This window comes from Hemiscyllium ocellatum, chromosome 3 (genome assembly GCF_020745735.1).
Source record: "Hemiscyllium ocellatum isolate sHemOce1 chromosome 3, sHemOce1.pat.X.cur, whole genome shotgun sequence".
Taxonomy (NCBI): Eukaryota; Metazoa; Chordata; class Chondrichthyes; order Orectolobiformes; family Hemiscylliidae; genus Hemiscyllium; species Hemiscyllium ocellatum.
In genome coordinates, this window is record NC_083403.1 from 65,011,535 (window position 1) to 65,035,024 (window position 23,490).

General features: G+C 37.2%; 1 protein-coding gene across 1 annotated transcript in view; it reads left to right on the forward strand.

Annotated features, from left to right (window-relative positions):
* The window catches only part of frk (fyn-related Src family tyrosine kinase), a 99,681-nt gene extending 91,571 nt beyond the window's left edge, over nucleotides 1-8,110 (forward strand). The window contains exons 6-8 of the mRNA XM_060850697.1: nucleotides 2,803-2,984; nucleotides 6,174-6,339; nucleotides 6,745-8,110. Of these exons, the coding sequence (XP_060706680.1) occupies nucleotides 2,803-2,984; nucleotides 6,174-6,339; nucleotides 6,745-6,959 (563 nt within the window). The 3' untranslated portion in view covers nucleotides 6,960-8,110. The remainder of the gene's footprint in view (nucleotides 1-2,802; nucleotides 2,985-6,173; nucleotides 6,340-6,744) is intronic.
* Nucleotides 8,111-23,490: the final 15,380 nt, after the last annotated feature.

Consider the following 23,490-nt stretch of genomic DNA (forward strand, 5'->3'; position numbering starts at 1 on the left):
GCACTAATGTGCTGAGCACCTTCATCATTGAGGAAGGAAAGATTTGTGGAGATACCTCTTCTGGTGAGCAGTTTAATTGTCCACCAGCATTCATAACAAAGATGTGGCAGGACTGCAGAGCTTATGTTGGCCCTTATTTTAAGGGGTTAGCGTAAAAGAGTGGGGTAGTCTTACTGTAATTACAAGGTGAGATCACATTTGCAGTACTGTGAATGGTCTTGGTCCCCTTATGAAAGAAAGTAAATTATTTCATTGGAGGCAGTTCAGATAAGGTTCACTTGGGTGATCCTCAGTTTGGAGACATTGTCTTGTGAGCAAAAGTTAAACAGGTTAGGACTCTATGCATTAAAACTTTGAAGAAAGAAAAGTGATCTCATTGACTCATCGACTATATTAGGTTGTACAAGAGGTGGATCCAAACAGTGAAGCCAAGTGTGTGAAGCCAAACATGATCAATGTTACCACTTAAGACACTTTCAAAAATATCATAAGCTAACAGCATGCAAAGAGAAGGTCCTGAAAAAGGAACCTAATTTTGAAATTTGGAACAATATTTCAACTGGCCACAGGAACAGCTATTTCAGTATTAGCAGGTTGCCTTGGTTGAAGTTTGTCAGAGTCAGAACAGAAACCATACTTCCAGGAGGCATAAATCTTCAGATGCATAGATAAATCATCTCAAAGCTTATTCATTGAAGATAAACTGTTGGTGAAACATAATGTTTGAAGAATCAGAATGTTATCAGTTTATAATTACCAGAAGCTTAAATGCACTAGTCATGTAAATACTGTGGCACCAAGAACAGGTCATATGCTGAGAATTTTGAGGCTAATGTCTTATGTTCAGTCTCCTAATGCCTGTTCATCATCTACAAGGTAGAAATGTGGAATGTAATGGAATACTCTTCACTTGTCTGGATGAGTGCAGCTCCAACCACACTCAAGAAGTCACTATGTCACTATGCAGCACTAAGCAGCCCTATCCACCTCCTTCAACTTTCTCTCCCTTTGCCACCAACACACAAAGAGAGCAGTGTGAACTGGCCCTAAGAAGCACTGCAGAAATTCACGTCGACTCCCTCAAAAGCTCCTTATGAACCGATGGCCTTGATTTCCCAGAATGACAAAGGTAGCAGATTTGTGGGAATACTATCACTTGCAACTACTCTCCCTAGCCAAGTACCATCTGATGTTAAAGGAAATAACTATTCTTTCACTGTCACTGGATCAAAGTCATGCAGCTCCCTTCCTTACTAATTGTAGGTTTCCCTGTATTCCAAGGACTGGCATAGTTCTAGAAGGCAGTTCACCATCACCTTCACCAGGGAAATTAAGGATGGTCAATAAATACTAGCCAGATAGTGATAACCATATGCTAAGAATGACTAAAGAACATTACACTTGAAAGCTATATTTGACAAGCTACTATATATAGATGTAAATAAATGGTATTATACATAAAGGTTTGATGTCTCTTCCTCCATGAGAAGGGGCAAGTAGCTTTAGGGACCCTCTATGCACAGATAGCCACATACCAATATCTCAATTTACTGGTCACAGTATTGACTAAAACACAAGATAACTCCAACAACTGCTGATTTGTCAGGATGGAAAGGTTTACTCTGAGGCCTGGGCTCTGTAAAAACTTGCATATTCGTACTTCATTTTAAAACAGTCTTGTGCCTAAATTTCATCATTACAGAGAATATTAAATGTAGTTGTGACAAAATATTTAGATTACCATGAAACTCAAAATGCAAACTATGCCCCCAAAAGTGTCACGCTTAGGTCAATCAATGGCATTTATTTCTGATAACTTCGGGAAAGACTTAAAAAAAAAATACACAGTTATATTTTGGAAATGTGATATTACGTATTCCATTTCATCCATGTTGTAATCATACATTGTGCAGTTTTCAAGATGAATTCTTAAATGTTTGTTGACATCATGCATTTGTAAAATTAATTTGTTGTTGTGCACGCCTTTGTTTTTCCAATAAACTAAATCTTCAATTTAGAAAAAAAATACCCATATGGATTGAAACAGTAAAATGCATTTGGCATCTGAGTTGGTTAATTTAAGTGATGGGATGGATAATCATCAGAATTTTGCATTTCAAAAACAAATTACTCATGATCTTCCTTATTCCTATGTGAGAGAACTGAGAGTTTCCCTGCTGTGCTGCAGGTTATGCTGGGAGAAGATGCAATGATGATGCCATCCCAGTTGGAGAGATTTGTTTTGAATAGGCTGGTGCCAAAATGTCTCCAAGTAACTTAGTCAGTAACTGATCAGTCTGACACTGACATATTAAGAATGTGGTTATGCTAAATGTCCCGAGCTCATCTGTATTGTTCTGTGATAATTTACGTGGCATTGATGATAAAAATGTATTTTATTCATCAGTTATGACTGATGCTAAATTAGCTTTCAACTATTATGACCAGGTGCTCAACAAAACAGTGCAAAAGTCTGGAAATTGTAAAGTGATTGGGATGTGTGTGCCATAAAATGGATACCACAACTTCAATGTGTTATCACATGTAAAGAATTCTGGACACCAAATGTAAATCTCTTCTTTCATTTTTGGTTTAGCAAAATAAATATTCTGAATTCGAGCAAAGCCTGTGGGTTGATATTCATGTTAAGTAAATCTTGTACTGAAGTTTACTGCTGCCATTTCTGCTTCAGTTAGGCTTCAGCTTAATGTCCATTAGTTCTATTTTGAGAGCTTACAAGCTCTAGGATAATGGAAATAGCTTCTGAAATTTAACGTATGCAACACATATTCATTTCAACAGAAAACCAGGGGATGACTTTGACCATAAATGATCTGCTAGAAATGTCAGCACAGGTGGCTTCAGGCATGGCGTATCTGGAAGCTCAGAATTATATCCATCGGGATTTAGCTGCAAGGAATGTGCTGGTTGGAGAAAATAACATCTGTAAAGTCGCTGATTTTGGACTTGCTCGAGTTTTTATGGTATGACTAATGATTTGTTTTCCATTTGTATAATTTTACCTTAAAGAAGAGACATAGCCTGTTGTAAATTTTAGTTACCAAAGTGCTTCCTGAATAAAAAATAGTGGGATGTTTATCACCAGGAAAGCTGTGATCAAGATGAAAGATCAGTTTAGTTAGAAGAATATGAAATAACAATATATCCATGACCTATATATATACATTTTGGCAAAATGTGAAGTGATAAAATGTTGTGTTAAAAGTTGTGTTAAAATCAAAATCATTACAATATTTTGCTTTGATTTAGTTTTGACATTAGTTAGTTGGCTGCTTTTGCTTCTGAATAGTAAATGCGACATTTATTTTGGTATCCTTATTTACTGGCAATTACTGAGTTCCTAAACTTTGTTTTGGCATGTTCACTTGACCAAGTAGAGTTGATTAGCTGCATTGGCTGGTTGCCCAAGTGTGATATGTCAAAGGAGCACATTCAATTCCCGTACAGGCTGTGATCATTCATGGAAGCCTATCTTCTCACCTTACTCAGGCAAATGGAATGCTGCCACTCACACGATAGAGAAACAATTGTTTCTCTCTCTTCTGTGAGAGGTGTGTATGATCCTTTGAAAGCTATGACTAATTACCTTTCCTTTCCCACATGTGATGCCGTTTACTAATGGCTTGAAGCAGATTAAAGCATTGTCCAGAGTCAGTTTTGTAATGTCTCTCTGGCCTAAAAGTATAAATTGTTACAATCAGGTTTGGAAAGATTCGCTTCCTTATCAGTCTAGGAAGTGAAAAGCCTTCCACTATTTTTAATCTCCTCTCCTTCAGTCCAACAATACATATTAAATTCATGTTTTAAGCAAGTAGCTACCACACTTAAGTAAATATAAGCAAAATACTGCACATGTTGGAGATCTGAAAACAAACCAGTGCTGAAGAACTCTGATGCTACCAGACCTGCTGAGTTTCTTCAGCAGTTTCTGGTTATCTGTGTTTCAGATCGCCAACATCCACAGTTCTTGTTTATAAAGTGTTGAAAAACCCAGCAGCTCTGGCTGCAACCATGGAGAGAGAAACAGAGTAAAACTTTTGAGTCTGGTCTTCAAAACTGAAGAAAGCTGGAAAAGTCATGGGTTTTGTGCAGTGTTAAAGGAAAGGAGGGGGCAAGTGGAACAAAAGTGCTGCTCCGGGAAAGGTTAAAAGAGATCGGAGATCCAAGATGTCATGGAACAAAGGGCATAGTAATGGTGGAGAGATCTCAGGTAGTTTGACATACTAAATTAACATGGTACTTTCATGCGCACATTTATGACCTGTACATGCTAAAGGGCTCCAGAGAAACCCAATGCAAGCTGGAGGAACAGCACATTATTTTTTACTTAAGCACTTTATAGCCTTTAGGACTCAAGATTGGCTCAACAACATCAGAGCATGAACTCTGTCTGCCATTTTAAAATTTTCCTCCTTTTTCTTCCCCTCCTTTCCTATGTCTATATCTTACTGTTCATAATTTTGCTTTCAGGCAGAGTTCATTTTGTTCTGTTATTAGTACTTATTGTGGATCTATTCCGGGTTATCTTCATAGATGTTACCCAGTTCCTTTGGCTTTTGTTCTGTGGCACCTTGAATCTTCCTTAACCTTTCCCTCACCTGCAATTCTGTACTTCCTCCTTATCCTTTTCAATGCCATAAAACCAGTAATGTTTCCACCTATTTTCAGTTCAGAAGAAGAGTCATAATGGCTCAAAATGTTAACTCTGTTTCTCCCTCCAGATATGTTGCTAGATGTGCTGAGATTCCTCAGCACTTCATTTAATTGAAACCAAATAAAAATAATGTTAACTAGATCAGAAATGATGGGGACCCAATTTCTGAGTTTTTCTTAAGTGAAATAAAAGAGGAGTTTTATTACCTAGCAACCCTGAGAAAATATAAGATGTGACATCTAATACACAGGTCACAAGCCAAAACAGTCAAACGATGGGTAAAGAAGGCTGTTGAAACAGATAGAAAGATACAGGCAGATGTAGTTTGAAGTTTTTTGAGTTCTTGGGTTACAAGATTGAAACGTGAGTCACAACTGTTTTGCTGTTGTCGTCTGTCCTTCAAAGTTGTGAAGCTTTCAGATAACTTTGAATTCTCAGTGAACAGGGGCTTTTCCAGTTTGCATTATGCCAGTGTTGATACCTGATATTGAGGTGGAAGTTGAGAGAGTGAGACAGAGAGGAAGAGAAGAGTTTCACTATCCTTGCTGTTATCAATCCACGTTGCATTCTTTCTTTTGTTGCACAAAGGCCATTGACTGAATAATGGTTCATTTGTATATTCTAAGTATAGCTTTATTGTCTTTTTCAGACTGAACCCGCTGCAGGTAATCTTTTATTTCCCAATATATGCAGCTACCATGTGGGTGAGAGTAAAATAAGAGATGCAAATTCCCTGACATCTTATTGAGCTTGTGCCTCTTTATTTAAGTGATAATTCTGATGCAGTTTGCCTTGTACATTCTGCATGAATTCCCTGGGCTTGTCTAATAACCACGGTCACCATTTAAAGTCAGTAGTATCCTTTTTAAAATCACTTTTAGTCAATTAAAATCAAATGATGGAAGTTGGATATTGATCGTCTGTTTTCACTACTATTCAAACAAATGTAATTAATAGCTTAGATTTCAAAAAAAAATTTATTCCTACTTAAACAAGATGGTCACCTTGTACATTTCCCTGTACTAACAGTGAAGTTAAAGCAAATGAAAGAAATTATCTTTCTTTCAGAGCTAATATCTCTGAGAGATGCTTGTTGGGCTTAAACCTGTGACAGCAGTGATATCCAGAAGTTGTTTTAATGGCTGATTTGCTTCTCTGTCAGTCTGAGGCTGGTGTAAGTGATGTAATTTAAGTTTTGAACAGGCATCCGTCAGTTCGTGGAATGTAAATCTTATCAAGCATTCCTTCACAAGATTGAAAAACAATTGTTGGTTTACCTTTTGCAAAATATGGAAATTAAAGAGACCCATTCAAAAGTAAAACTTGGAAAGTTACCACTTGTTCAGTGTTTATATACTGTGTGTTTTTAATCATATGTTTCTATTTGAGGTTCTGTTTGTCTTAAGTGGTTTCCATTTAACTGTATGCAATTTTACTGAAGTAATTTTAACTACATCATTTAAACAATTTTTAATTTTATCTCCTTTAATTCCATTAGAAAGAAGATGAAAATGTTTATGAAGCGAGAGAAGGAGCAAGATTTCCTGTAAAGTGGACTGCACCAGAAGCTATCCATACCAATAAGTTCAGCATCAAATCTGATGTTTGGTCCTTTGGAATACTGTTGTTTGAAATAATCACTCTTGGAAAGATGCCTTATCCAGGTTAGTTTATCACATCTGGGCACATTTATGATCACTGATACTGATACTGCATTTTTATTTAATCTCTGTGGAAAAGAAGGACAATAAAAGTCAAAGTTACAGGCTGAAGTATAACTTATTTAGATGTGCATCATTATAATTCAAACAAATGATGAATTTCATAAAAACTATAAAATATTGCTGAGAACAGACTGAACATAAGAGGCATACACATTTGGGAACTGGTTTGACTGGGAATTTATTGATCTAACAGACTGAGTTATTATGGAGTTTTTCTGAGAGTGATTTTATTTGTATCTTGATTGTAAAATATTTAAAATGTAACTTTTTTGAAATTTGAGGAACAATAGTATTTTAAACTTTATTTTTGCTAAAAGTGGTAAATATTTCTTTTCTTTTCTTTAGGAATGTCAAATTACCAAGTTATTCAGGAACTGGGGAGAGGGTACAGAATGCCATGCCCTTCAGAATGCCCCCCTGCATTGTATGAAATCATGTTAGATTGCTGGAAAGACAGAGATTTTGAAAGACCAACATTTGAAACATTGCAGTGGAAACTGGAGGACTTCTTTGAAACTGATCTTTCAGCCTATACAGATGCTAATGTTTTTGTTAGCTAATGTACAAAACAAAGTTTAACATTTTATCTGTTCTGATCAAAACTGATTTAACATTCTCATCTTGATGTTTATAATTTGTGAAAGTGGTTCAATCATATGCATAGCCATTCAGTTATAAATCAATTCGGGGCTATTGCGTACACATTCTATACATATATGAATATAATTTATCTTGGCTGTACAGTCAGGAGTTCACAAACAAGTGTCAAGGCCAAATCAAATTCTATGCAATTGCTCTATATGTTATTCTATATGAAATATATGCATCAGAGATGGCTGATGTGGCACCATTGGCAGTGGATTAAAGAAATAAGGAGGTCATTGCTATTCAGAAACATTCAGCGCCCCCCAAAACATGAGAGCAAGAATAGACAATAATCAAGTGGAAAGGCAAGCAGCAAGTGACACTTGGCCAAGGTGCTGTGAGGCAGTACCTTTTGAAGACAGACACAAGGAGAACTTAAGATATTAGATGCCAGTTGAGTTATTGCTGGAGATGAAATCTGCCTGCAGAATTCTGTTCTGCCTACCGTGTCTAAATGAGAGGAATATAGAGGAAAGCGGAGTGTGATACATAACAGGTGGTCAATCCACTATTGCCTCTTTTGAATCCCTGAGGAAGTTAAAGTTTATCTCTGTTAACTTCAGATTATATAGAAGCATGGAAACACAATGCATACTTGTGTGATATTTCACTATACAAATAATGTATTACATGTTTCACCATTTATGCCAAGTTGTATTCAAGTAGTAGTTGGCAGTTTTTGATTTTCCTGTCCCCCTAGTACTCATAGAAGTTCTCACATTATTTCTGTAAATATTCTAATTAGATAAATGGCTGTCACAAAACATAACATCACCCTTTCTGTACCAATTTCTCTCTAATCAACATATGTTTTGAAATTTGGTCAAAGAATGAATCTCTTTCAATGAACACAGAATCTACAATTAAAGGACTATAGTATGCCTTCAGGGCAAAGCATTGTTGAATATACTCAGCAATCTACATTATTATACAAAATTCAGTCTCTCAACACTACATTACATACAGTCTTAATGGTACTTTCACAACTTGTATATAAATTTATGTTCAGATACAGAGTAAATTTATTTTGTACAACTGCAGAATATTGAAATGTATATAACCTAATTATATTTGAAAATCGAACTGCAACTAATCATATGTTTTGTAAATTGTGACAAAGAAAATTACTTGAATTTTGAATTATTCCCATTTTTACACTCTTGTACTGAATTTGGTGCATTAAAAGATATTCCAATCCATGCTGATTACAATTCGTAAATTTTGGCTTAGGATTCATGACTAACTTCAGAAATGTTTGGTAAATCTTCATCTGACATACAACAGGTGAAAGGGACCACGCAATTGATTCATTTTAATTGTCTACCTTTTCCAAAGTCACTGGGGATATCGCTTCCACAAGACTTTGATGTTTGGAGACTGATTTAAGTATTTAAAACCAAAAAGCAGTATTGCCAACCTTGCAGCAAATTTAGAGTTAAAATTCTTACTGAATTATAAGAAGGAACTATTGCAGAAAAACTGGTGAATGATGCACAAAAATAATAGAGAAATGCAAAGTGAAAAAGAGACACTGTGAATTCGGACTCACCATAAGTTGCTGGACAATTTATCTGCACTGCATCATTGGTTTTGTGAAAGTTCATCCGTCTTTAACCTCTGCATGAAATGCATGGAATTGTGCATTATTTGCCAACCCACATTTTTAACACCAGGTTAACTCCAGTAATTAAGAGGTTAAATAACAATTATCATGATATTAATTGGGTAACGATTGCCAACAATTCTCTTTCCAGGAAGAAGATGATTAAATAAGCATGGAGTCTGACTTATTTAAATTGCAAATTGTTGCTGGAGATTTTTTTTAAATTCAATTTAATTGTCGCATGTTTTCTTTCTTTTGTCTGTGTTTTAAAGATTAATGTTGCTTTCCCTCCCTTTCCTGATCTTCATAACTTTGATTTGACATTGACTTTGTCCACTCTACTTTTCTGTCCTTCTCATTCTTCCCTTTATTTATGATGACATAAGAAATTGGAGCAGGAGTAGACTATAGAGCTTATTCCGATGTCTCAACCATTCAGCTGGTCTGATCATGGCCTGAGCTCCACTTTCTGTCAAATTCCCATAGCCCTTTACTTCCACCATGGCTCAAGTATCTGTCAATCTTCTTCTTGAATATTGTCAATGACTCGGCCTATACATCTCTCTGGAGTAGAGAATTTCAATAGAGGAACCTTAATTATCCAATCGAGATGGGCGGGCATTATTTTGTTCACATAATTGATTATTTGGATAATCGATTTTACCTTAAATAAGGGAAATCATGCTGATCCAACATTGTGCTTTACCGGAGAATTTGTCTAAATCTATAATTTTAATGTATCGAGCGCAAGAGGACGGAGCTTTTACATGATGAACAAAATAAAGCAAGAATAACACAAGAAAACTTTAAAAAAATGCAGCAGTGCCATAGTTAGCATTTGGCAAGGAGTGGTGAAGGTAGCGAAGATAGCATTAAACAAGGTCCCGAACAGCTTCTACGATTACAACAACATTTGTCAGTTTCCGGAAACTCAGTCCCATGATAGAAAGACCACCACCATCTCACACATCTGTTTCTCTGCCATTTGTTTCATGAATGACCCAGTAAAGTGACAGGAATACTGTAAAACACTTACTTTTGCACAGGGCTGCGTAACTAACTGTTACCTAAAAAAGTTCATTTGCTGATGCTTGAGCCGCTTGTATTTCTTTGTTTTTGCAGAGTTTTCACATCTCCTTCAGTACAGGTAATCCGACTACACTTACTTCTTTAACGTAACATTTTTGTAGGTCCTTGAAATCTTCTTCAGATAATCCGACATTTGGATAATCGAAGTTCCTCTGCATTAGCATGCTTCCTCATCTCAATCTTAAATGGGCTACTCCTGAAACAGTGTCTCCAAGTCCAGATTCTCCTTAAAGGAAAACATTCAATTAACATATTTTAAAGTCCCCTCAAAGACTAACACTGTTCAGTAAGATGCTTATTCCTCCAAAATCCAATTGGTAGTGGCATAACTTGTTCAACTTTCTTCATAAGACAATCTCATTATTCCTGTAAACAACATTGTAAACCTGTTCTGAATAGCTTTTGATATTGCTATCTAACTTGAAGTCAGGAGACCAAAATAGTATGCAGCAAATTATGTGTAGTCTCACAAGTGCCTTGTAAAGTTACAACAAGGTTCCCCTCCTGTTATACTCCATTTCTCTTTTAATAAAAGTCAACTAACCTTTTGCCTTTCTAAGCACTCTTCTGTGTCTTCATAGGTTTCCTGTAGGAGGTCACTGAAATCTCTATAACATCATTCTATACTTTCCCTCCTTTAAATAGTATTTTGTTTTCATTTTCTTCCTGCTATTGTGGATAACTTCACCTTTTTTTTCCCAAATTATGTCAAATCTGCCAACAATGACTTAACCTAAGTCCATCCCTTTGGTGTCATCCATACAATTTCCTTTCCCATCTATCTGTGTTATTGTCAGCAAATTTAGGTGCAATACACTTCCTTGGTCGGCATGGATGTGCTGGACCGAAGGCTCTGTTTGCATGCTGTATATCTCGATGACTCCATACATGGTTGAGTCCCTATCACTTAACAGCACTAGTTACAATTTGCCAATCTGAAAATGATCTATTTACCTTCTTATTTTCTGTTAGCTTGTCACTAAACTCTCTCTGATACATTGTGCCAAAACCATGAGCTCTTATCTTGTAGAGTCGCCTTTCATGTGGCATTTAAATAAATGCCATTTGGAAATCCAAATACATTTTATTCACAAGTTTTTCTTTACCCAACTCATTCAGCATGTTATCAGCTGTCACAACAAAATTGTGAGCAAATATGTTGAAAGCCTAAATATGCTGTTCTAAGTTTAACTAATGGGTTACACCTTAAGATGCCCACTCCAGCAAAATTTGGATTAATGTTTGCAAAGTGCCTTTGTTGAATATAAATTGCTTGGTTATCTGATGCCAAAAAAAAGATTTTAAATGCACAAGTTTTGTAACTATAAGTTAAATTTACCACATCATCAATTTTATCTTTTGCTTAATTTGTATCTTCAAATATTTTCTGGCTGTTGGCAGCTTCATTTTTCAATGTTTGTGTAACTAATAACAAAGTGAAATCATCCACACAAGCAATATACTGATGGAATTTGAAGACTTCAATCTAATTTAAAGTACCCTTAAATTTGAAATTAAAGTAATGTTATAATGTGGTATAATTTTATATTGATCTGTAGATGTGACAGAACTGTGTAAACGATTCTTTGTTTATTTTTAGTTGTTGCAGTATTAACTGAAAAATAAGTCTCCTTCCCGTAAGATAACAGTAATGGATTCCACATGTACTGTTTTGCCAAACGAAGGATCTGCTTGATGATTGATGGCCTTGACCTTCAGTCTTATTCTTCACTTACCCTGCCTCTAATTAGCTGAACAAGACTGTACTCTCATGTGCCCAAAGTTCCTTGAATTATGCATTAGTCTATTTTCTCATGATATATTATCAGGAATTTTGTATGAAAATTATCAGTAATGCTTTAGTGGGAAAAAAAAGAAAATTAGTAAATTGGCTATTTGTGCTATGAATATAAAATTATTTTATTACACATAGGATTTTATTTTCAAACAGTAATTTTGTACATGATTTGTACCACATGGTACTTATGGTAAAATTTAATCATGTAAAATTATAAGGATCTGTTCTGAAATTAATTAGAGCTCTAAGATTATCCTGTATGGCTGCTGTGTATGCAAGATAAATATCTTTATCTAAAATTCCTTTCTCAGAGCTATGCAATTTAAATGTGTTAATGTCAACCATTTAAAAAAGAAATCTAACAAACATATGGGCATTATAGTTATAAAGTCTTCATTTCTACATTTTTAAAAATAATCCTTAATACATGTAGACTGTTTTGATTAACACTGACATTGTAGTTCAATTATTTTGAAGTTTAATGATTTACTTACATTGCCCAACTATATAACAAATTATTTTTGTCTTCACTTGTTCTGTGGATCAACTGGTCAGGATTTTGGTTCCCAAAAATGGGTGTGTTGAGATTGGTTTGGAGATCTAAATGTTAAAAATTTGGAACAGGAACCAAACATGGGCGCGCGCACACACACACACACGTGTGCATCTGGTTTTAGTGATCAAGGTCCTCTTGGGAAACATGTTTGACACTTAAATATGATAATGAGGCTAATGCCTTCATTTTAACAGGTATTCAATTTATAAGTACAGATGTTAGGGTTTTCTGGACAACAAAACAAAACAACTTAAATGCAAGAAGGGCTGAATCTATTCAGTAATTTTCTCACACCATTGGCTATGATCTGCAAGTAGTTAGATTGCTTGTCCCAGCCTATCCATTTGCCCTCCTGATACAGCAATTGTTCATTTGCTCCTCATCCTGATGACCAACTACCCGTCAACCATAAACCCTCATGATTGTTGAAATCTTCTACTCCTGTTAGTGAGAAACACTGGAAAACTTTCTGACCCTGCAAGGGCCTAGGCCTTCCCCCTGTCATTCACACTTTTCCAATCCATTTCCATGCTTGGATCAAGTGGCCAGTGGATGGCAGACTGAGAGAAAAAAAAACAAGCTAAAGCAATGCTACCATTAAATTCCACAGGATATTCAGGAAAACTAGTCTTTGTGACTATCCCAATTGTATAACAGCTTACCCTGATAGAAATAACCTGAGGGACCTCCTTCTTAAAATTCAGGCCACTGTGTTGAAGAAACCTGTTATATAATACTTCTTTTCTTGTGTAAAAATTACATTGAAGTCTATGTTTTTATATAATTTTTGGTTTATATTTCTGCATACAATTTGCCAACAAACTTTGTACTTGAATGAGGGCTGCTGAAGATTGCTTATTTTTTTAAAAAAATCTGTGTAGATTATCACGTATGCTGGAAATGAATATCACAAAATGGAAAACAATGTAGAATTTCTTTCTTGTCGATATTAATAAAAAGTGTCTTTTTAAGAAAAGGATTTTAAAAGATCATTGTTAAGGATCACTGCTTACAGTGTATTGCACAAGCTTGCAAATCAGTATCTCTTTCCCTTGGAGTGTAAAATATTGTGTTCCTTCAACATTCCTGTATTTGTGCTGATGAACGCAAGATGAAAAGCCTTAACAACACATCTCGCTTTATAGCAAGAATTTGAACAAGTTTTAACCTTTGTGTCAGCACACTCCAACACATTTCATTCAGTAATTCATGTCTTTCTTTCCTCACAAATAAAACAACATGGCTGAACTTTCATTTCACTTCAAGTGGCTAGAATACAAGATGGTGGGGCTGCATAAGGCTCCGTTCAGACCACATTTGGAATATTGAGAGTGGTTTTGGTCCTGTACTTAAGGGAAGACGTGCTGGCCTTGGAGGTGGTTCAGAGGAGGTTTACAAGAATGATGCCGGGGATAAAGGGCTTGTAACATGGGGAGTGGGGGGTTCAGGACAATGGAGTTTCGAAAGATGAGGGGCAATCTCATGAGAACTTATAGAATACTGATAAGCCTGCATAGAGTGGATGTGGGGAAGATGTTTCCACTAATAGGAGAGACTAGGACCCAGGGCACGGCCTCAGAGTGAAGGTTGACTCCTTTAGAAACGAGATGAAGAATTTCTTCAGCCAGAGGGTGGTTAATCTATGGAACGCATTGCTACAGGCCAAGTCATTAAGTGCATTTAAGATAGAGATAGATGGGTTTTTGATTTCTAAAGGGATCAAGGATAACAGGAAGTAGGCAGGAGAATGGGATTAATAGACACATGATCGAATGGTGGAGTAGATTCAATGAGCTGCTTGGCCTCTTCTGTATCTCATGGTCTCATAGTCTGATTTTAACCAAAATTGGTTGTGTCAATTTCAGGATATTTCATGGAGGGTCTCTTTCTGAGTTATCTCATGCAATTCTATGCTGCTCACCGAATTTGTCTGCACCAGTTAGCACCTTAAAACCCAGCTGTAGACCAGGTCAATGGCTGTCAACCATGAATGGCCCTTCAAAGTACATGTAAAATACTAACAAAAGTTTCTGAGAGCACAGAGTCGGCCTGGGAGACACTTCATTGGAAATAGAATCTAATATTTTTGATTATTGTACCTCCTTCCATCATCACATGATGATTGATTGTCATGGTAACTGAAGCCACAAAAATAAAGCCACAAAGCCTACCCTTCCTGAGTGCCATCTCCTGTTCGAACTGTCTGAAGGAGCGATACCCTTTTCCTACTGTGCATTGCAGCATTGCATCTTATTATTCTTTAATATAGGAGCTTTACATATTGGAAAGACTTCAAAAAATGCAAAAATGAACTTTTATTATGAACTGGAAAAGTGAAGGAAGTTTTTCAAAAAGTTCCAGGTAGGCAGCTTGCATGGGACGTCTTATGTCATGGAAATGCAGTTGCACATCAACAGATATAGAGTACTTGACAGGAAATAGATCCACTCCCAGTAACAAGGAACCTCAATGACTGAGGATCTCCCCACTGCTGCAGCCTTCATCTGTCATGGCAGCCATTGATATGGCAGATATAACGTTTGCTTGGATCATCATTGAGGACTTGTTTTGGATTGTGCTTTGTTGGTTTCTCCCTTCCAGCTGTACCATTATGGATAACCTTGTAAAGAGCTGAGAACACCTAATGACATTGCTCTCAAGATTGACGGAACACTCCAGCCCTTCCACTGCAGTAAGGTGACAATCAATGGGAAGGAATATGAAGAAATAACAAAACAAAAAAAGCAGTGTTTATTGCTGGGAATAAATGGGGCTTGATTTCCTTTCAAGTACTGTGGCACAGTGGTTAGCACTGCTTCCTCACAGTGCCAGAGACCCGGGTTCAATTCCCGCCTCAGGCAACCGTCTGTGTGGCGTTTGCACATTCTCCCCGTGTCTGCATGGGTTTTGTCCGGTTTCCTCCCACCATCCAAAAATGTGCAAGTTAGGTGAATTGGTCATGCTAAATCGCCCATCAATGTAGGGGAATGGTCTGGGTGGGTTAGTCTTCGGAGGGTCGGTGTGGACTTGTTGGGCCAAAGGGCCTGTTTCAACACTGTAAGTAATCCAATCTAATCAGAGTAACAACAGATTTACAGACAGTGAATGATGACTTTATCCAACTTTTCAGAAATTGGAAGTGGGTGTCAGTTCAGCCCTATCTGGCTTTTTACACTTGATACTGCACCATTCTATTATGGTTAAGGTGATGTTCGTTCTGCCCAATGACCTCATGTTCCTCCACAGAAGGCTGCTGCTCTCCCAGCTGTTCAGTGTCCATCACATGCCCTCTTTGTCTGCTTCAGTTGTACGTAACACAGCATACGATTGTTTCACAACACATTCTGAGTGTATCGCACAGCCCCTCCAAATCAACCTAAGCATCGTAACTCCATTTTGAGGAGGCTTATCATCTGTAGCCCAGGTTGAAGGATGAGATACATTGTATCTATACTCAGCCTCAATCACAGGATTGTACGATGGAGTCATCAGTCAACTCCACCAATGCTGTCAAAATATGCTGAATTCCTCCAGAGCATTCTACTCTTATTTGAAATCGCCAGCATCTATGGTATTTTCCTTTTATTTAGGTCTTCGGTCTTGTTACGTTCCTTTCTTAGTTTCATTGTAATAGAAGCAGGAGTAGGCCATTTGGCCCATTGAGCAGCACTGCTATTCATTAAGATCATGGCTCATCCATCCCTTGCCTCAGCTCCTCCTACCTGCATTATCCCCATTACACTTAATCCCCCTACTATGCAAAAACCCATCCTTGAATATATTTAATGAAGCTGCCTGTATTGCTTCCTTGGGCAGAGAATTTTATAGATTTGCTATTCTCTGGAAAAATCTTCGTCTATGTCCTAAATCTACTCCCCCTGGTCCTAGTCTCACCCATCAGCAGAAACAACTTGCCTGCTTTCAATCTTATCCATCCTTTTCATAATTTTATATGTTTCTATAAGATTCCCTCTTACCTAAATTCTAGCGAATAGAGTCCCAGGCAGCTCATTCTCTCTTCATAGGGTAATCCTCTCATCTCTGAATGAACCTGATGAACCTCCTCTGCACCACCTCCAAAGCCAGCTTGCCTTCCTCAAGTAAGTAGACCAGAACTGCAGGCAGTACTCCAGGTGCTGAACCATTCTTTTTGTCCATTTCGTAGCATGTCCCAAGACACCTATAATTGAGTAAATGTTCCTAAAAATCATGACAACATATTAATACATGCAAATTACAAAGGTCAAGAATGATTAGGACTAAATCTGAACTAAGAAAAGCATTTTTACGTCTTTAGAAATAAGAATTTATTTGATCGTAAGTCTTAAACTGCCTTTAAGATAAAGCCAGTAGTGCACAAGAATTGTGTGGCACCCACTTTGTTTAAAGATAGCACATTACAATTGTACTATGTGCAGTGGCATATGTGGTAGCAGTTTTCCTTGTTGAACTCTATTTAACAAGGGAGAGGAGCAGAAATACTGCTCTGAGCCTTGGGACTGACAAAAGGGTTTAAAGATTCGTTGGATTCTCTGTGGCTTTAGGTAGGAGCTCTTCAAACATTAAGACAATCTCAGCCTATACCCATACGTGATATGTGACTCTACAGATTAAAAACTCATTGGATTGCATTTAATTTTCGTGATTAAAATCTATCTATTTGCTTGCAGAGAAAGTGCATTGTCTTGTTATGATTATGGAATTCAATTCTCAATATATCAATATTGTGATAAAAATAGAATTTACCCCATTCAGTCACTGAATCAATGGCCATTCCCATGATTAAAGAAATAGAAGAGTAAACAGTCTGACTGCAGCCTTCCCAAGGACTGTGGTATGGTGGTCTATCCACAACATGCTAAAAATGTCCTATTCATTCCAGATTTGAACAATTGCTCCACCTGCAGAATTTTGATACAGGTTAAGAAACCAGCAAGTCTCCTGGGACATTCCTCATAGTGAGCAAGAGTAGGCAAGCACTGTTCACAACAATATTATGAACAGAGTCTGATGGAAAAAATAAGGCAAGGGATTGTTGTGGGAAGTGTCGTAGTCACGAGAAACATATAATATTAGCAACATTTGAAAAGCGTTGAAGGCAAACCTAAAGTGAAAAATTGAAGAAATCAGTTCTCTCAATATTGCTGCATTAGTCCAGTTCTTTTCAGTAAAGCTTTCTGAAACCATCAACCTTCTTATTAAGAACAGTAACTCTCACTGAGCTGCTGGGCTATAGAATGTCATTGTTAATATTGTGATCTTCTAGTCTCTTCAGCCGTAGTTTTGAAGGAGTGTATCATACTGTGGGTGGAAGTTTCCCATTTTCTCTGTTGAGTAGGATTCCATGGTGCCTGATTTGCTGTGGTGCAAATGTAATGGTTCAGTCTTTGCCTCGTTAATTATGCATCGATATCTAGGTTGCAACATGAAGCAGGAGAAGCACAAGTGCTCATCACGGCTAGGACCTTCCAGCTTTCACACCTCTGGTGTCATACTTAAAGCCCAAATGCACAGGCTTCAGACACTACAGGTCAGGACTGACCCCCTCTCCCTCAGCGCGCCTTAACATTGAAGACTTAACCCAGTGGAAAGGAAACTTTGCTCCCCTCTCCAAATCTCATCAAGGCACCTGGTCTACAATTGTCACCAGAACATGCATCATGTACATTCAACAGCTCTCACCCAACTCATCCTCAAAACTACTCATCCTTCCAACCCTCTCTGCTTCCTATTCCTCACTGGGAGATCTCACCACATCTCCTGCTCATACATTGCCACTAACTGCTCTTCCCTCCATTGCAAATCCTCCCTTTGTCTCGTTGTAGGAAATATTGGACCACAACTGGGCTGAGAGTTCCAAGGAAACTGTGTTCTATATTTCTGAGTTTACATTTAGTTTCCTAAAAATGGACAAATCTGCTTAATTCACAAAATATCTGAGACAGACCGGATGATTATATTTCAAGAAGTTTCAGAATCCCCTGCATTGTGTATACATTCCAGCTAAAGCTAGCAGAAAGGACTTAGAGAGGAATATTCTACTTGCAATCTGCTCTGGACAAAAAAAAGACCTATTATGCTTAAAATGGATGCAAATGCTTATTATTATTATGATCCCAGTTGGTGTTGTTATGGGTCAATTCAGTTCCCAGGCTGAAACCTGGCTTGATAGATCACAGTTTATTTGTTTTATTTTTAATGAGGTGAGTGCTCACAGAATGTTGTAGGCTTGTTTTTAACAAACTAAAAACAATTTATTTCATGAAAGAAATGAAGATAAAATAGAATATTCATTCAGAACCAAGTTTAGAGATTTTAAGACAAAAGGTGAAACATAATCCCATTAATCCAATAACACTCCTTTTCAGATCCTCAAAACAACAAAACCACCCATGTATACCACTCACAGCAGAAAAGAATTCCTATCTCCAACATCTCAATAGGTTTAACTCCCAGTCTAGAAAATCTGATGGTCTCTTCCTGAAGCCTTCATATACTGAATCCAAAAGTTCTCAGCTTCAAATAAGCTCTTCAGAGGTTTTATTAAAACATTTCTGATCTGAAACTATTATTAAACTCCTTATGCTAAGGCAATATATTTTTACTATCATCTCCCTTTTTAGGAGCATTGTTTTATAGATCCATTTTCTTCCAGGAACTCCTGTAGTACTGTCGCAAATTGAAAAACAAAAGGAAAAGTTTCCCTTAAGGCTATGGGTATTTCCCTTAAGCTTAAAAAAGTTCCAGGACTTTCTAACAGAAACCTTTGATGCACAATTGTTGTGCTTACTGGGTTGTAAACTCATTTTATGTATGCAAAAATTCTGAAAGTTAACTTGCTCGAGTTGTTTTAAAAGAAATCACCATGACAATAAAAATGTCTACAAGTCAGAGTTATAGAGTCATAGAGCTATTACAACATTTGGAATGGCCTTTGCCCCATCATTTCCATGCAGATCATCAAACGTTAACCTGTTTTAATCCAACATTTGGCTTATAGCCTTGTTTGTTGTGTTGTTTCAAATATTCATCTAAATAGATCTTAACCACCTACAGGGATTGCAACTCAATCACTCTTCTAGGTAGTAAGTACCAGTGACCCATAATTCTCTGAGAAAAAAATCCCTCAAATCCCCTATAAACCACTTCCTATTTATCTTAAATCCCTGCCCATGGCTTTTGATGCCTCCACTAAGTGAAAGGTTTCTCCTTCTAACCTGTCTTGGTCCCTCAGAACTTAGCACATCTCAATCAGATATCCCCCTCAGCCTTTTCCTGCGATACCCTTCATGTTCTGAGAAAAATAACCCCAGTCTAACTAGACTCTCTTCATAGCTGAATCACCTAAGCCCAAGCAACATCCTGGTGAATTTCTTCTGCACCCTCTCTCGTGTAATCACATCCTTTCTATAGTGCAATGAACAGCACAACACACAGCTTTTGCCTAAATGAAATGATATACAGCTCCATCAAAGCCTCCTTCTTCTTATATTCAATGTCTTGGCTAACATAGAAACACAGAAAACAGAAGCTCCAAAAAGCCATTTGGCCCTTCGAGTCTACTCTGCCGTTCAAGATGATCAGGGCTGATCCTCCAACACAAAGCTTTTCCTGCTCTCTCCCCATATCCTTTCCTCCTTTGGCTCGAAGAACTTTCGTACTCCTTCTTGAAAACATACACCTCCTAGGTCCCTTTGGCTATAAGCTTTCAGAGACAGGAATTCCTCCTGAATGATGATAGAAATCATTTCCTGAGCTATATGATGACAAAAAAAAATGGCTTGGATCACCTATCCAAGTTTGAAAGACTCATACCTGATGTTTCAGTCATGGGAGGAGCGGGACCACCAACTCTACTGAGATTGCTAACAAGTATTTCCATGGAAATAGCGAACATGATTGATTATTACTACTCATCTTTAACTGTATTGTAACATGTATCCAATTTACCCCTTCATTAACACACTTATTTACGTATTTTAGAATTATTTTATTCATTTTTTTTGCTCTCCAGTCTTGAAAGCACTATTGTGTCTAAGCTGCAAAGTTGTCAGCCAACAATAAACGTGTTTATTTTCGAACAATATAGGACCTGTTTCTCCTTTGCTGAAAATGTCTCCTCATTTTAAAAAAATATTGTTTTAGCAAGTTCGCTGAAAATTTGACTCTGTCCATAATGGAACTACTTGGCAGATGATGTGAAGGGCAGCACCTCTAATGTGAAACACATGAGTGAATGACTCACTTCAATATGTCTTTATGCAGCATGATGGCAAATCAATAGACATATCCAAGACAACTTAAACATTTACTGGAAATGGTTCAATGTACCATCCTATCTCAACCATGTCAATACCAGAAACATTTTCAATTGCTGCTGGTTTTAAGAAACAATATACATGGCAGGCAGTGCAAGATGTTTATCAAACCAGGAACTGATTCCACTTTACATTGTCTATTTGAAGAATCCAAAACCTTCTTCGAGGTGGTGTAAAATAATTAGCCATTAATGTTTTTATTCATTAACAGGATGTAAGCATTATTGCTAGTTCAGCATTTAATACCCATCTCTAATTACCCTGAGGGCAATTAAGAGTCAACCATATTGCTGTGAGTCTTGTATCACATGTAGGTCCAGACCAGATCAGGACGGCACTTTCCTTCCCCAAAGAACGTTAATGAACCTGATGGGCTTTATTGCAATGGTATCATGGTTATCATCAGACTCTTAATTGCAAATTTGTTTTGAATTGAAATTCAAGGATCTGCTATGTTGGGATTCAAATCCAGGACATTACCTGGTCTCTGGATTAATAGATTAATGATAATACCACTAGGTCATCAGCTTCCCTCATGCAGTTGAATTATACCATTTCACTCTATAAATAGTAAATGTCATTGAAATTAAATTTGAAAGTATAATCTGCATTGCTTTTAATTACTCAGGATTCAATCTTAAAGTCACCTGAAAGGTATCACATTTGAATGTACTATTTCATAAATCAAAGTTAATATTGTGACTTCAGTCATGCAGGAGATCAATTTAAGCAAACTAAGACTGCCATTCAAACACAAGCATTTTTCAGATGAATAACTTTAAAATGCTTTGTTAGATTTGATACTGACTGTATAAAATCTCTTAAATTGCTTTTACCTGACAGATTTCTATCTGAAAATGTGCTTCCTGGGATTTGGCATGTACATTGATAACCAAATATTTAACAATTTCAATGGCCTGAAATACATTTTATTAAATTACTGTATAATACTCACAGAGCACATTTTGCACAGTAATCAACCATGAATCATCACTTCTTGAGACCCTTACAATGATTACAATCATAATCATTTTTTTTGCTACATGGAATTTGGAATCATTAGCTGCTGATGTCAGTCTCTGCTGTGAAGATTTGGGTGTAGAAATGAAGCTGTGAGTTCCAAAGTATGTAATTTAAAAAATAATAGATACACTTGAAGAACTTCAAGGCTGTAATCTCATCTGTGGCTTTTGATGATGGGCATGACCCACTGAAGGCTGGCTGTGGCGTTTGTGTCGTCATCTAAACTCTACCAGTGAGACTGCTGCCAAACAATCACTTCTGGCTGTTCATCATTCTCTATTTAACCAAAGCTTGTAACTGACTGTCTGCTTTAATACAACCTTCATCCTACTACTAGCAGGAGTTTACTGATCAGCTGGAATCTGTAAATGCCACAGCACATATCATGATTCCTCCTCCCTGTCACGCCATGAAAGAGTTTGATCCTGGTACAGCATTCTAATCTCACCCTGTATTTTATATCAGTCAATCATTAATACAATTGTGTTTGTTTGGATTAGTTTGTTCCTTGTCTCTGAGTCAGAAGGTTGGAGGCATGACTCAATCTATGCCGATTAGACGATAATGTGCTGTGCTTCAGACGAGTTGTTATCTGAGCATTACAGCTGAGACTACACTTTAGCAGTACTTAATTGATTGCAAAACACTTGAGATGCTTTGAAGTCAGAAACAGCGGTTTCGAAGATCTTGGGAACAGTTGTGAGTGGTGCTTTCAGGATACTTTGTCCATTGAAAATGTTATCCTAATTCATGCCTTTAAATTGAAGTTTGCTAAAGTGGGCAGGGTCTAGAAAATCATGTGAAATTGAAGCTATTAAAATGGCTGAGAAATTTAAACAGATGAGGCCTAGCACAATGGTGCAGCACATAATCAGGAAGGAATATTGGCCCTTATTTCAAGAGCATTAGAGTATAAGAGCAGGGAAGTCTTAGCGGAACTTTACAAAGTGCTGATGAAATGACATCTGGAGTACTGTGTGCAGTTTTGGTCCCCTTATTTAATTTTAAGGAAATATATAATTTCATTGGTGTAGTTCAGAGAATGTTCACAAGGGTGATCTTCAGTCTGCAGAATTGTCTTATGAGAAAAGAGTAAATAGGTTGGGACTCCACTCACTGGAGTTGAGAAGAATGAGGGGTGATCTCACTGAAATATGTAAGGTTCTTAAGAGGCTTGACAGAGTAAATGCTGAGAGCGTGCTTCTCCTTATGGGAGAGTCTAGGACTAGTCTCAGAATAAAGGGACAATAGCGAGTTTTGAGAAGATTTCTGGCTAAGGTTGAGGTTCTGGATGTAAGTTTGCTCGCTGAGTTGGAAGGTTCATTTTCAAACGTTTCGTCACCATACTAGGTAACATCATCAGCAAGCCTCCACTGAAGCACTGGTGGTATGGCCCGCTTTTTATTTATGAGTTCAGGTTTCCTTAGGTTGGTGACATCATTTTCTGTGGTGATGTCATTTACCGTGGTGATGTCACTTCCAGTTCTTTTTCTTAGGGGTGGTACCGACGGACCTTTATCCACACTGTAAGTAATCTAATCTAATCTAATCCAATCTAATTTAAGAATGAGATATGGAGGAATGTCTTCTCTCAGAGTGTTGTGAGTCTTTGGAACTTGCTACAGAGAGCTGTGGGAGCAGAGTCTTTGCGTAAAGTTAAAGCTGTGGTGGAGTGTTTCTTGATCAGTAGGGAAAACAAGGATTATGGGGAAAAGACAGAAAGAGGGATGTGAGGAATACTGGATCAGCCATGATCTTATGGTGTAACAGGTGTCAGGAGGATTAAATGGCCTACTCCTATTCCTATTTCTTATGTTCTCATGGTTTATAGGACAAAATAGTCACAGAGGTAAATAATTCAACCCTTTGATCTTGATCTGTCATTCAATTGGCAAACCTATACCTCATTTCCATGTAACTTAGATCCACCTCTCTTTTCACTCTTAGCAAACAAAAGTACATCAAACTTAGTGCTGAAAAACTCAATTTAGAATCCAGGTTCAAGATTTCTACCATTTTTTGTATGAAAAAAGTGCTCCTTTTAGACTCCTAAACAGCA